The sequence below is a fragment of the Spea bombifrons genome, chromosome 6 (assembly GCF_027358695.1).
Source record: "Spea bombifrons isolate aSpeBom1 chromosome 6, aSpeBom1.2.pri, whole genome shotgun sequence".
Lineage (NCBI taxonomy): Eukaryota > Metazoa > Chordata > Amphibia > Anura > Pelobatidae > Spea > Spea bombifrons.
This window is the reverse complement of record NC_071092.1, coordinates 8,295,940-8,309,786: the sequence shown is the minus strand read 5'-3', so window position 1 is coordinate 8,309,786 and position 13,847 is coordinate 8,295,940. Positions and strand designations below refer to the sequence as shown.

Sequence of the window (13,847 nt, the reverse complement as noted above, 5' to 3'; positions counted from 1 at the left end):
ATGTTTATTACCCTTAGTAATAATATACAATGAATTATCCCATATAGAGCTGAGCAAATCTTCTTGTGATTAAGGACCGAAACGTTGTCATATTGTGTTCTACACAACCCTACACGGTGCAATTTATGGATAAGCCGAGATCCACTGTTTTTACACGTAATTGAAGGGACAAAACGTAGATGAGTTGACATGTTGAGAACTAGGGATCTAGATCTGTAATATATATATGTGTGTCTAGGGGCTTGGGGTTTAGCTATGTCAATAAAATGGTTAAAAAATATATTAAGTACAACAGCATATATTTATACAGCATATATATATTTATACAAAGAACCAAGGAAGCAAATATTCAAAGTTAATTAAAAAAAGGTGCAAAAGTACAATCTTTCCAGATGTGTTTTATATGTATTTTTTCCATAAATTTTGTATTGTTGTTATTTTTATTGACATTAAAGGCAATCAGTAATTTAGTAGAATTTTGTTTTGCTTTTTGGACTGCATAGTGTAATATTTCATTGGGGTATGGACATGTGCAGAGCATGTTGTTAAAACTGTACTATTAAAGGGATACTACAGTTCCCCATTTAATGCATATTTTAATGCCATTAACCATGAAATGTGTAGAAATCACATGGATTTTTTGTTTCGTTTTCCTCCACCCCCAGCTGCCTCTACTGAAAGCGGAAACCTACTTAAGTACACGTCATGCACACGGCTGAAGAGCAGATAGCATGGATGTGATTGGCTGCTGCTAAACTCAAAGTACATGAGCTGAACGCCCATTGGTTTCAATGCAAAATCTACTCTAATATGCTTTTTACTCACATATATGATCATTTCTATATTCCCTGTTAAGAATATGAGCCTGTGTCGTCCATGGAATGGTTTACAAAATCCATGTATGTTCGTGCAATTTCATGTGTATGTTTATGTACATACATTGTGCGATTTAGAGTCTGATGTAGCATGCCTCGGATTTATGCACAAACACATTTACACAAAGGGACCTGGTGTGGATCACTTTGTTTTTCAGTTCTGCATTAACCTGCCTCTTATAACTAGAGGGATGAGCAACTATTTGGGTTAAAGAGCCTTGGACGGCTCCCTCCATCATTGATTACATGTCTTTAGGGGCTGTGCTCTGAGCTTCAGGTTGTGGAAGTGGTGCTTGGCTCCGTCCTCTTCTCCTCCCCATGGAAGAGACCTCTAGTGAAGAGAGTTAGAATGTGTAGGGGGAGGAATAAGCCAGAACAGCTATATACCCGTCAGAACTTTAATCTCTTACTTGATTAACAAGATTAGTGACTCTTATCTCTTAAATGCTTTGTAGCCAATAATTAGAGCCACTTTCTGGACCCTTCAACCTGCCCTGGGATTGCACAACAAACCGGTGGCAGACACATAAATAGCTGTTTCATTAACAAAAAGGCTAAATCTAAACATTTTTCCAAAACCCATCTTAGAAGGCACTGTCTCTTTCTGATATAAGTCCCTCTGTCCTTCTTTCCTCCCCTGATATCCCTTTTTTCTAGGACCTTGAAATATTTGCTGGATATGAAGGTATCACAGTGTTCCACAGCCCTAAAAGCTACATCAATGTGTGTTATGTGTTATATATATAAAATTGTGTATAGGAAATACATTTAAAAAAAAATATATGTTAACTCAGTCACTTAAGTAGTGAAGAATAGATCTCGGTCACATAAACGTCTGAACGATATTCTTTCCTACGGATGCCTCTAATCACACCCCAAAAACAAAACTGTATTTTGAAGTGGAATATTTCCTCTGTGAATCAATCCATGCATCAACAACGTTTACATTGCAGAGTATTCTTATAAATACCATTTCTTGCCAAAAAATTAACTCAGTTTACTCTAAATTAGAGTATCTACAGCCATCACATGGCCTCCTACCTGCTTTGTCCGTTGGATGAAGGTTTCCCTGCGTAGCAATTTCTATTGTAGACATGCACATTGCGATAAGTTAACCCCTTAGGCACGTCTGTGATATGAATAATAAATAACAAAACTGTATTTACTAATTGCATCCCTCCTTTTTGTCCTCTTCCCCATTAAATGACATCTGTCTTATGAATTGGTGCCCAGAATAGAACTGTATATTCCACATGATGCCTTTCCTAATGCTTTGTAGATAATCATACCGTATTCCTCGCTTTGGATACTCTTTATATCATCATTTATTGGCCTGAGAAGCTGCTACTTAAGATTTCAAATGGCTACTGCATTCCGGGTAAACTAGCCACTTTTTGCAAGACACGATATCCCCAATCTTATCCCATTTGGCTCATAAATATAATGTGTACTTCTAACTATCCAAATGCATTACCTTATATTTATCAATACTGTTGCTTCTATGACCACGTTCCTTGTTTAAAAACAAAAACAATTTTGAAACAAACTCATCATGAGCCATGGAATCTCATCTAATGAAGACACTTTATGTATGTATATCAGGTGGGAGAATGTATTCACTATACAATGAATAAACCATATAGCCTATTAAGTTCTCCTACATGGTCACACAGCTTTCTTCCTGACCTGGATTTCTCGGTGTCACTTTTAAATACACTTTCTTTCAGTGTACTTAACACAGAGACAGGTGTACCCTTAATACGTTTATGAGAAGCCTATTAACACTTTGCAACCTTAGCTTGGATTACAATGGTTATTTGAGTCTTAAATCCTTTGGTGCTGACACTAGAGTTGGCAGCTTACTCAAAGTGGCACGTTATAAAGACGAGGTGGCGTTGGCTCACTCTGTAGAGCGGCTCTAGCGGGAACACAAGCTTCTTAGGGGTCCCTAAGAGGAAGAAGAAACTCACACTGGTTTCTTTTTAGAGGGGAAAGGACTTTTAAGAGTTGCCACCATGAATGGAACAGAAGGTCCAAATTTTTATATTCCCATGTCCAACAAGACTGGGGTGGTACGAAGCCCCTTTGAGTATCCTCAATATTATTTAGCAGAACCATGGAAATATTCCATACTGGCTGCTTACATGTTCCTGTTGATCCTTCTTGGGTTTCCCGTCAACTTCCTAACTTTGTATGTTACCATCCAGCACAAGAAACTCAGGACACCACTAAATTATATCCTTCTCAACTTGGCTTTTGCCAATCATTTCATGGTCCTCGTTGGTTTCACTGTTACAATCTACTCCTCATTGCACGGCTACTTTGTCTTCGGACAGACCGGGTGCTACGTTGAAGGCTTCTGTGCCACACTTGGTGGTGAGTATCAATAAGTACAATGCGAATGAATTATCCCTTTGAGCTCAGGGTTTGGGAGAATCATCAAAAATCTTGTCGTTTTATTTGATGAATACGTACCGCACTTTTTATGTGTCAAGAAAGTAATCTCCACTTTATCACAATCCATAGTCATAGAAGTGCACAAAAATGTGTTAACTAATCAGAGAATCCTTTGATATATTATGAAATAGTCTTTAATGAGCTATTACAAGATCTAATAAGACTAGAACAAGGGAACTGGAAGCTCTGGTGGTATTGTAAAGATTACCTTGAATATAGATCTTCCTAGAATAGCCTTCTCCTCTCGTCTCACGTCACGTTAAGGTATCCTAATGCTCCTGTTTGATGTTGCCAAATTTTGGGATTCCTACATACTCTGCTTCTCCTCTAACAGGTGAAATCGCACTCTGGTCCCTGGTGGTTCTGGCCATTGAAAGATACGTGGTGGTCTGCAAACCCATGAGCAACTTCCGATTTGGGGAGAACCATGCTATCATGGGAGTAGCCTTCACTTGGATCATGGCTTTGGCATGTGCTGCTCCTCCTCTCGTTGGATGGTCCAGGTATGTCGTGAGCCAGAAAATAAAGCACCTACCTGAAAAAAGAATCCTTTACATAGAGAGTATAGATTATATTTGAATTTAGGCTGTTATTCAACATTTGCATGGACTTTGTCACCTAAGCCCTATACACACTGAAATCTAATGCATGCTGGCGAGAAGAATTCTTTTAACTACAATTCTTGCCAACCAGCGCTTGCAAAGAACACAACAATTCCCAGCATGCACCCAACCCATTTCAGGTTGGTTGCCTATTTTCTATTTTTCTATCTCTGTGTAGTAAATCTGATTAATGCCTCTGAATATAGAAAATATTTTTTGTGAGTGCCCAAAACACCGATAGCATAATAAACCCCATAGCTAGAGTGAAGTCTATATGACATACTGCCTTGTATATCCTGGTGCCCATCATTTGGAGGCTGGTGGCCTTAAAGTGCCAGGGCTGCTTCGCCATCCCCGTCTTTCAGCTTCATGATCAGCAGCAATTTTTTTTGTCATTATTTTTCATTATTATTCATGGTGAAGAAATCCAGAGGGGGAGAGGAGGTATGGATGGCTGCCCTAATCTCAGTCCGAAGTCGATTTCTGCCGGCAGTGTGTTAAAAATATTAACGCAGCAAATAGGCGGTTTTTTAATGAGCTCAGCTGATTAACATCATTTTTTATTTTTCGGAAAAAGGTTAGTTTCAAAGCAAAAACGTAACAGCGCATCTCTTTGCTTTCTGCAGGTACATCCCTGAAGGAATGCAGTGCTCATGCGGGATCGATTACTATACTCTGAAACCTGAGATCAACAACGAGTCATATGTCATTTATATGTTCGTTGTCCACTTCATCATTCCTCTAGTGGTCATTTTCTTCTGCTATGGCCGTCTGGTGTGCACTGTGAAAGAGGTGAGCAGTTTGTTATTTTTCATCCTGGGATATGACCTTTCTGTCTCCATTTAGACTGTAAAGGGCAGGGATCTCCTTTCCCAATATATGTATATTGTACTCCGTCGTAGTATCTGTATGACTACTGTACTCATTGCAACCCCCACATACCCTGCGCGGCAACTGCCATGAGGTGCACTGGTGTCACCAAATGTACTCACATAATCAACATGCGCATACATTTTTAAGGGCAAATGCCCATTAGACAGAGAAAGAGGCATTTGTCTGGAATCCCCAGTGAAGTCCTGCGTTCCTGAGTCTCCTTGTCACATTCCCCTCTCTCTCTGAGCTACTTCCCTTACTTCTAGTTCACTCATTATTTATTATTATTACTTATTGATTTATATAGCGCCATCATATTCCGCATGCACACTCCTACCGTCTTTTTCTCTTCCTTAGAGCCGTAGAATTTGAGAGCAGATAAGAAACATTTGCTCCATCTCGCCTGACCATTTTTTTCTGCGATAAAAACCTGAAGCGCAGCTTGGTCCGGGACCTTGTCTTATAGTCATGATAGCCTTATGTCCATCGGATGACTTTCACTAGCTTTTATTTCTTTTTCTCACAGGCTGCAGCTCAGCAACAAGAATCAGCCACAACCCAAAAGGCTGAGAAGGAAGTCACAAGAATGGTCATCATCATGGTTGTTGGCTTCCTGGTTTGTTGGACGCCCTATGCAACTGTGGCATTCTTCATCTTCACCCACCAGGGTGCTGACTTTGGGCCAGTCTTCATGACAATCCCTGCTTTCTTTGCCAAGAGTTCTTCAATCTACAACCCTGTTATCTACATTGTCCTAAATAAACAGGTACTAATTCCCCCCCAGCACGATCACCCTTCTATCTACGCTCCTTTCCTTTCCATTGTATGTTTACCATCCTCAATACAGCCTCTTCTTCCCTGTCTGCTATCAATCTGTTTCACTTTCATGCTCTTCTACATTGTTTCCCACTTTATCCACTTACCTCACTACAACATTCATGCTCACCCAAACTTTAAAGCCATGGCTGGTCTTCACCTGCCCATCAACATGTTCTGATTTACTACGCATTCCCTTGTTTCTAAATCCATGACATTCATATTCACTTTCCATGATGTCTCATCATTTATGAAGCCACATTGGTTCACAGCCTTTTGAATGATGTTCCTTCTTCTTGCCCTCTCACCAATTTATTCTCCTACCTATCGTTTTTATATAATCCTAGCCCTTCCTAACCTCTGACTGTTTCTCCTAATATCTTCTGACCCTTAGGCCAATTGACTTTGTCCTTAATACCCAAGCACATTCCAACTTCTACTCCAAACGCTGATGTTTTAGATCTTTAATCAATTTTCTTTTGAAATCTCACCATGCTTGTCCTGAACTTTGTCCTTCAATAAATGTCCACCCAACCCAGTCTCAGAATCATCCCTCTGCCAACCAAGACTACTGTTCTGCACCCAAATGCAAAACAAGAGTAAAAGCTCTTCATTCTGTTACTCTTTTTTCCCCCCAGTTCCGTAACTGCATGATCACCACCCTGTGCTGTGGCAAGAATCCCTTTGGTGATGAGGAGACCTCATCTGCAGCCACCTCCAAGACAGAAGCTTCATCTGTCTCCTCCAGCCAGGTTTCTCCAGCATAAGATCTTCAACCAAGCCTGTCTCAGGATCCGCTGCCTCATACAGTTCAAACTACCCCGATTTCGTCAATATGTTGCTAAGGCGACGGATTTCACAGTGTAACCCTTAACCCCACTTGCCCCGGCCCGCTGGAGGCGAGTGCATGTATTGAGCCCTTCGCTGCTGAAATGGACTCCATTACATTGCTTTTGCAATACTATGAGGTCCTTGGGGCAGCGAAGGGGTTCAATACTGAAAATAATGGCTGTACATACTTCGAGGCAAATTTCCCATTAGTTTAAATATTTTACCCAGAAGAACACAAGAGACTTTGGAAATGTCCGACTAGCCGTCAGTTTTGGGGTGACAGGATGATGCTGCTGTGTCTCTAGCCGGTTTGCCCCTCCAATTTTACAATGCAACTGAAGGTTATTTTTGTAATATAATATCAGATCTCCAATCAGCTCCTTTCGTGAGGATAGACAGACCCTTCGCACAGAAACCCTGTAATAAAGAGCACTTTGCAAGTAAAAAAAACAAAAAAAAAATCAAAATGTCTTTTTTTTATTATTAAGTTTTGAACCCTTCTCTGGGCTCTTAGCCCTCCGCGGGGTTCGCCTAGAGGGCTTCTCATTTAGAACCCAAGTGGCTTTGTTGGGTTGACATTGTATCTCTGCACCCCAAAATAATTTCCATCGATCTCTTAATAATTTAGAAAATCTATTATATATATTGGAACAAAGTAGTTCTCTGGGGTGCCAGGGCTGTGGTCTTCAGAGGAATTGTCCCAGTGCTATACCCCTGGCACGCCATTGAGTGATAGGGCAAGAAGAGGCCACCAAAGACATGTGTTGGTAAAAAGATTTTTTCCCCCCAAAATGTTAATACAAAATATTATTTCAGGCTCATGCATTTAGTCACATTGTGTGTAGCTGGAAGGCTGGGACTCAACATACACAAGCAAACTATTAGACATCAATGAGCAAAAAAGGCTTTGGTCAAAGAGCTCACAATCTAAGAGAATATAGTCCTATGTATAGTTCACTTTTATATTTATTAATACTTTTCTGTTTTGCTTCTCTCTCCAAAGACATGACTGTGACATTGCGGGTCCAACAAAAAACACACGGTGGGCGTCCTGTCTTCTTGTGAAGGATGGGTCCCAGTGGGTGGATTAACCAGTTTGCTGCTGGAGGAAACTGTAAGACAGACCCCCCTTTCTAAACATAGCAGTTGTTCCAGGTACTCCGTCCCTTCCACTGAAATCTGAGACAATTGTGACAGCGTCCTCTGTGGAAGCTTGTTTAACCCCATCACAGCCAGAGAGGAAAGGTCAATGAGAAAAGCAAGTCTCCCTCCGCTTGTGCAATAGAGACATTGAGTATTTTTCTTCTCAGCGGTGAAGGGGTTAAATAGTCCAGGGCCACTGTGAGGTTGGACATGTGGACGGTTTGACCGGTTTGGGAACAGGTTTATGTTTTCCTACAAGGTATTGTATGGCTGTATAGAACATGTAAGAGAGATAAGGGCTACAGAGGCTTGTTGCCCTTTTCTCTTCCTTCCAGCCCCACAGAACTCAGCGAAGAATGAATAATGGAGAACTAGAGAGTGGCTCTGCCCATGAGGAGTGAGAATGAAACGCTATCAACATTCATAGAGTCACGTCATACCTGGGAACTCTCAGGGTTTGCCCCTGAGTCTCAGGGTTTTTGCCCCAAACTCAGGGAGAAGGGGCAGATTCTCGGGGTCATATATGACTCCCAACTGGGGCTTTTGCTACCAGCATGTTATGCCTAATATTCCTGCTTGAATGCAGGTGAGTCAATTAAGTGTATCTTTAAATAGCGACAAGTCAAGGTTTAAAGTCATTTGGGTGACACGTTTGGCAAGCCACGGCATAGATGCGTCTCGACAAGCTATTAAAGGGTTAATATTCCAAGATTCTCAGGGTTCCCAGGTATGGATCGTTTTGTGAATGAATGAATGAATAAAGTTTTTTGTGTATGTCTCCGCAGGCACGCACTCAGGCGTATATATATATACGTCTGTCTGGATGTGGTTAACCCTTTGAGTGCTGGATGGTTGACAGCAAATCAGCCCTCAGCACCCAAGGCGTGACACGGACAATCTGATCTATGTACTAGAGTTTCTCTTTACCGGTAGCCGTTTAGACTCTGTACAGCACTGTAGATATTTCAACATAAAAACACATTTCCTGCTTAATTGTCTGTGTGTGTTTATAAGCTTCTCGGGTACAAAACAAACCGGGTTATCGAGCATCACAACTGGGGATCAGAACCATTCGGCCCAATTAAGCCTACCCGTATTATCCTGATGTAAAGACTTTAATCAGGCGTTGGTCTCGTCTTAGATTCAGGAGCCATATGCCTATCCCACGCATGTTTAAATCCTCTCACTGTATTAGCCTCTACCACCTCTGCTGGGAGGCTGTCCCACTTATCTACCACCCTCCCAGTAAATTAAACTTCCTGACATGACATCTGCATTACATCTCAGCCTCAGACATTTCACCTCCTTTGAGACAAATCGCTGAAGCCGAATCAGATAAACAGCAATACGTGTTTCTATGCATTACGTTAAATAATTTCTGTGGCCCTGGGTGATGATGTCATGATTCACCATAGGTACAAAAGGAGAAATGATTGGCTTTTCTTCAGGAAAATGTAATTTATTACAAACATGAAAAAGCTGTTGTTTCAACCTTATAAAAACAAGGTCTTCACCAGGGCTCTAAAAATGTGTGAATTGGAAGCAAAGCATACTGACAAAAATCTGATTTCACCAGACGCCGGTTGTCAGGTCGCTTCCCTGATAAAATAAAAAGGGACAGAATGCCTAAAATCCCAAATCATTGACATTGCGGGATACCTGCAACAAAGGACGTTAAAAAATAGTTCTAAAAGTGGGCCAACACCTACAAGGCATAGAAATATATAAGAGTAAAATCTAGAAGCACATAAGCTGTCAAGACCTCAGAGGTCCCTTGTTCAGGTGCAAAATAAGAACATCTGGCACGTTATGCTCTGAGCAGCCATCCATCTCCAGGCAGCCGGAGCGGAAAAGAAGCATGTTGGTGGGACGTAACGTTACATGCGCGTCGTAATGATAACCCGTCGGGCGGTATCTTTCTGGTGCCCTATCACCGAGCAGCTTGCAGTGTTATCACATATACAGATACCCGGGTCAGGGGTGGCTCCAGGCTTTAAGTGATAATTCTACACAAAGTGACATAATAACTTTACAAGTTTGTTCACGAACAAGATACGTTCTATCAGGGGTATCTGCGCCTCGCCATCCTCAGAAGGGGGCCCCGTGGCTCAATGAGGGCCTCAAGGAGCTGCTTAATCTTCTTATATGGTGTTCTCACCCATGGACCTCCTTACCTTAACCTGCCGGCCTGCGACCCCTGGAACGCACGCACATAATATACATAATCGTCATTTTCCATAAATATCCAGACACGGTTGGGATTTCTAGAGAAAACTCCTCAAAAGCCCCCCGAAGATATCCAGACGGTAACTCCACTGATACTGAACACCATCTCATGATATACGACCAGGTTCGCTTTACCAAAAGCTAGCTGGGAGTCATGGGAGTTGTAGTTTGACAGACTCAGGGACTACTTATATGTTTCTTATTACATTTTATTCTGGATACATTTCATTTTTATTTCACCAAATACGCCGTGAAGTTTCTCTGCATTGACCTCGTTGGGATTATAGAGAACAGACTCAAAATATCCCTGGGTTTAATTGTGATGACCCAGATTGATCACAGGTGATTCCCACCTGACCCGCTTCACCTTGTTTCACCTCCTTCCACTAGGAGTGGTTTGCAGGTGTATAAAATGTGCGCTCGGCGCAGGTTCCAGGTGAAGTGCTCTGGGTTTTTCTGTGATGGCTCCTAAGAAGGCAGTTGTAGTAACACCAGAGCCTGATGTGGCTCCAGCGGCTTCACCGGTTAATGGGGAGAAACCAAAAGCAGGCCCTGCCTCAGGTCAGTGGTTATGGACCGTCTGGTGTCTGAGACCTTCACAAGTCTCAGCAGAATGAAGGAACTCTGTACTTTTTGTGAATCCTTGGGTGTTCTCAGGGGTTTCTTTCTCCTACTAATTGTCCCTTACATGGCTCAATGAAAGAGTAGGGGCCTCTAATGTACATTGTACTGTGCTATATAACTGTGTGTCTTATTGTTAAAATGTGATATGATGAGCAGTGTTCCCTCTAAGCTGTGCGCTTGTGCGTGCGCACATAGCTTTTTTAGAGAGCGTACACGTCCAAAAATTGTGCGCACAACAGTTTTTCCCAAAAAAAGTAAATTTTTGGAACTTTATGCGGTGTGGATATTGTGTGCACACAATTTTTGCTCTCTGAAAATTTTTGCACGAGAAATCTTCTGTGCACGCCAACTAAGAAAAATTAGATGGAACATTGATGATGAGAGAATGAAGGTTTCCCTTTTAATCTTTGTCTCAGCAGCCCCTTGTGACTTCAGTATTGTGCTGTTAAAGTCTAATATTTCTTTGGTGCTCTGTTAATGGACCATACCATCCATGATCTTGGGACCTGGTGTATCTTCTGATGCTTCAGATAATCTTCCTACTGGCCCTTGCAGATCCATGTTTTAGGCATCTCCCTCTCTGTAGTCAAATGTCGATTTTAGACCTTGGCTAAAATTCACAATACACTGCTAATGATTTTGAGGTGTAGGAAGCTTAAAGAGTCTTCTCCTAGCAGAGACTTGTGATTGAGAATTAAATGCGGGGTGAATCTATTCCCGTGTGGCAGATATAACGATGTCCTGCTGCCCCGGTCTTCATACGGGGCTTAAGCGGCCAAAAGCTGGGAGGTGACTGTTACTTCCATTCATGTTTTACTTGTGCAGACGCTTAGAAACATTATACCCTCTACAGCCATCCCCCAATGTATGGAAGTGGATGTCTCATTAGACCGTTACTGTGATGTGTGGACGAACGTATTAACCCTGCAAGTTAGATGGGCTGTGTGTTACCCTATTTATGAAGGTTATTAACCCTTCACAGAGACGGGACACAACAGCCTAAACTTTAGTCGGCACTGAAAACTATACCAATGATTTGGTATCTTGTCTCCCTATCTGTATGTTTTCTAGTGGATAGCGGGGAGCTTTTGTTCTAAGTCACTTATACTCCACTTGTAAAGTTTGCCCAGACTGCACATAACCCTCTAGTTTAACACAACCGTGCAATTTGTCTGTAAAGCTATGTGACCTTCACACACGTTATTCCTGTATGTCATTAAAGTGATAATTATCCCTCATGTCCATTCAGTCTTGATGCTCTGTGTTCATGGATTTCCAATGTCTCTACAGGTAAGGCTAAGGCCAAACGTCGTCTCTCCAAAGTAGTGAAGCCAATAGGGCATCCGCCAACTCTGTCCATGGTGGTTGAGGTTCTTAAAAAGAACACTGAGCGGAAGGGGACCTCCGTGCCGGCCATACGCAATCGTATCCTGGCTACCCATCCTACTGTGGACCCTGTGCGACTGAAGTTCCTTTTGAGATCTGCCCTGAATAAGGGCATTGAGAAGGGCATTCTGATACGACCTCTCAACTCAAGTGCCACAGGAGCCACTGGGCGCTTTAAGGTGTGTATCACGTCTGCTCTAACCTGAGTGCATGACTTTCTCCTACTAATGGAGAACTCGTCCATTAACAGTTATAACTGATAAGTCTATATTGTACATTCTTGCTTAACCGTTGTGTTCATGATTCTGATGGTCAAACTACATGCTATAAGGGGGGTGGTGGGATGTCCATCAGGTTAACAGACCAAGATCTACCATGCTGTCTATGGTTACTTCAGTCTGTACAGAGTGATGTACTACATGCAGAGGCTTAAAGTTCTTTTCCTCTCTAGCTGGCCAAAGCACCGAAAAAATCGAAAGAGGAAAAGAACAATGAGATGTCGGAGAACAAAGATCCAAATGTAGAGGCAGAAAAGCCAAAAAAGAAGCCTGTCAAGAAGACAAAGGCTGCCAAAGGTCAGATTAAATGTTATGCTATCTCTTAAAATGTTCTAGAGAAGGAATGTCAAACGGTTCAGGGATCTAATCTGATTAGGTCCTAGTTAAGTTTGTAACAGTTTAGCTTGTCTCAATGAAACAATGCAATGTAACCATCGCTATATGAAAAACCTTCTCTGGTCCAGATGATGGTGGTCTTGCTGTCCACGGCTTCATTGTTTGTGTTAACAACTCTAGATTTGTTGACAAATTAAACTTTTGCAGAGGAGAAACCTGAGAAGGTGGCCAAAGCTGCAAGTAAGAAGACTAAAGATGATTCAGTAAGTGTTTGGTTGGTTTGGGGGGGGGGGGGGGTCTGGGTTGAAAGATGGATCCCAAAGAGTTCTTGCCTCTTACCAATGACATTGGTGGTTTGTTTTGGGGAGGGGGGGGATATCATTGGCAAATGTCACTTATGATCCAGGGTAAGCCACTAAAAGATAACCAGCATCCGAAGGCTCTGCTCTATGTAAACATTCTGCACCCTTGTGTTGGATTTCTGGGCTGAGGGGCCCCCCCCCATCCTCATGTGTCATAAAAATGAATTATGGAATTTGCATGGTGTTGCATGTTCCACTAAACGGTATGAACTTCTCTCCTGCCAGGAGAAACCCAAGCCTGCTGCAAAAGCAAAGAAAGATGCTGATCCGGAAAAGGCAGTCGCTGCCCCTGCCAAGAAGTCGAAGGCTAAAGCGGATTCTCCCGAGCCAGAGGACGAGGAGGAAAAACCCAAGAAACTCCCTGCTAAGAAAGTGCCGGCAAAGAAAGCTCAAAAAGGAGAGACTTCAAAAGAAACCAAGGACCCAGAAGAGAATCCGACCACAAAAACCAAGAAGGGGAAGAAGTGATTGACAGATGTGCTGGGATTTTAAACTTTGTAAATTCTGACTAACTTATTTCTATTAATAAAGTGTTCACACATTTCTGGTTAGTTTTATTTGGTGGCTAGTGGTGCAGTTGTGACAGACAGCAGCGACTCATTGAGTTCAGTGAGGATTGGCATCCAGCATGCTGGATCAGCTGCCCATTTGCCTGGTACTCTGCCACCTTCTGCCAAGCAAGGTTTGTGAGGTCCATGTGGCAAGGCACTAATGAGATATAAAATATCATCAGATACTCTGACCTGGTGCCGTTTCAAATCTGCTTCTCGGATGCTCACTGTGGAAGAGAAATCCAGCAGTATGGACTCCGTGTTCAGCTTTCTAAGCCCCACGTACTAACATGGAAGTGTGTGTGTCCAAACCGAAGCCCTGCTGCAGCAGCTTCTACTAAAGGAGGTCTAATAGGCATATTAAATGTTCTTCGATAGGCATTCGTTGTCCAGGAGGGGTGTCACTTTAGGACTTTGCTGGAAAGGGCTATCTAAGAGGGGGGGGTGCATTTAATTCAAAGCCCAAGTTAGTCCCATGGTGTCCAAT

The 13,847-nt window shown here is 42.3% G+C and overlaps 2 protein-coding genes across 2 annotated transcripts; both read left to right on the top strand.

Annotated features, from left to right (window-relative positions):
• The first annotated feature begins 2,788 nt into the window (after positions 1–2,788).
• On the top strand, positions 2,789–6,921 carry RHO (rhodopsin). The gene is made up of 5 exons (XM_053469773.1): positions 2,789–3,251; positions 3,667–3,835; positions 4,561–4,726; positions 5,334–5,573; positions 6,262–6,921. The coding sequence occupies exons 1-5, from the start codon at positions 2,891–2,893 to the stop codon at positions 6,388–6,390; spliced, it is 1,065 nt and encodes a 354-aa protein (XP_053325748.1). The 5' UTR covers positions 2,789–2,890; the 3' UTR covers positions 6,391–6,921.
• Positions 6,922–10,284: 3,363 nt separating this feature from the next.
• On the top strand, positions 10,285–13,277 carry LOC128500474 (protein B4). The gene is made up of 5 exons (XM_053469636.1): positions 10,285–10,384; positions 11,738–12,012; positions 12,285–12,408; positions 12,655–12,710; positions 13,035–13,277. Exons 1-5 carry the CDS (start codon positions 10,285–10,287, stop codon positions 13,275–13,277), a joined length of 798 nt encoding a protein of 265 aa, XP_053325611.1.
• Positions 13,278–13,847: the final 570 nt, after the last annotated feature.

Bases quoted from the DNA above. Each gene is read 5' to 3' on its own strand.
- LOC128500474 (XM_053469636.1), top strand. From the start codon at position 10,285: ATGGCTCCTAAGAAGGCAGTTGTAGTAACACCAGAGCCTGATGTGGCT. The intron at 10,385-11,737 runs GTCAGTGGTTAT...ATGTCTCTACAG, and splicing joins AAAAGCAGGCCCTGCCTCAG to GTAAGGCTAAGGCCAAACGT. The intron at 12,711-13,034 runs GTAAGTGTTTGG...CTCTCCTGCCAG, and splicing joins AGAAGACTAAAGATGATTCA to GAGAAACCCAAGCCTGCTGC.
- RHO (XM_053469773.1), top strand. From the start codon at position 2,891: ATGAATGGAACAGAAGGTCCAAATTTTTATATTCCCATGTCCAACAAG. The intron at 3,252-3,666 runs GTGAGTATCAAT...CTCCTCTAACAG, and splicing joins CTTCTGTGCCACACTTGGTG to GTGAAATCGCACTCTGGTCC. The intron at 4,727-5,333 runs GTGAGCAGTTTG...TTTTTCTCACAG, and splicing joins TGGTGTGCACTGTGAAAGAG to GCTGCAGCTCAGCAACAAGA.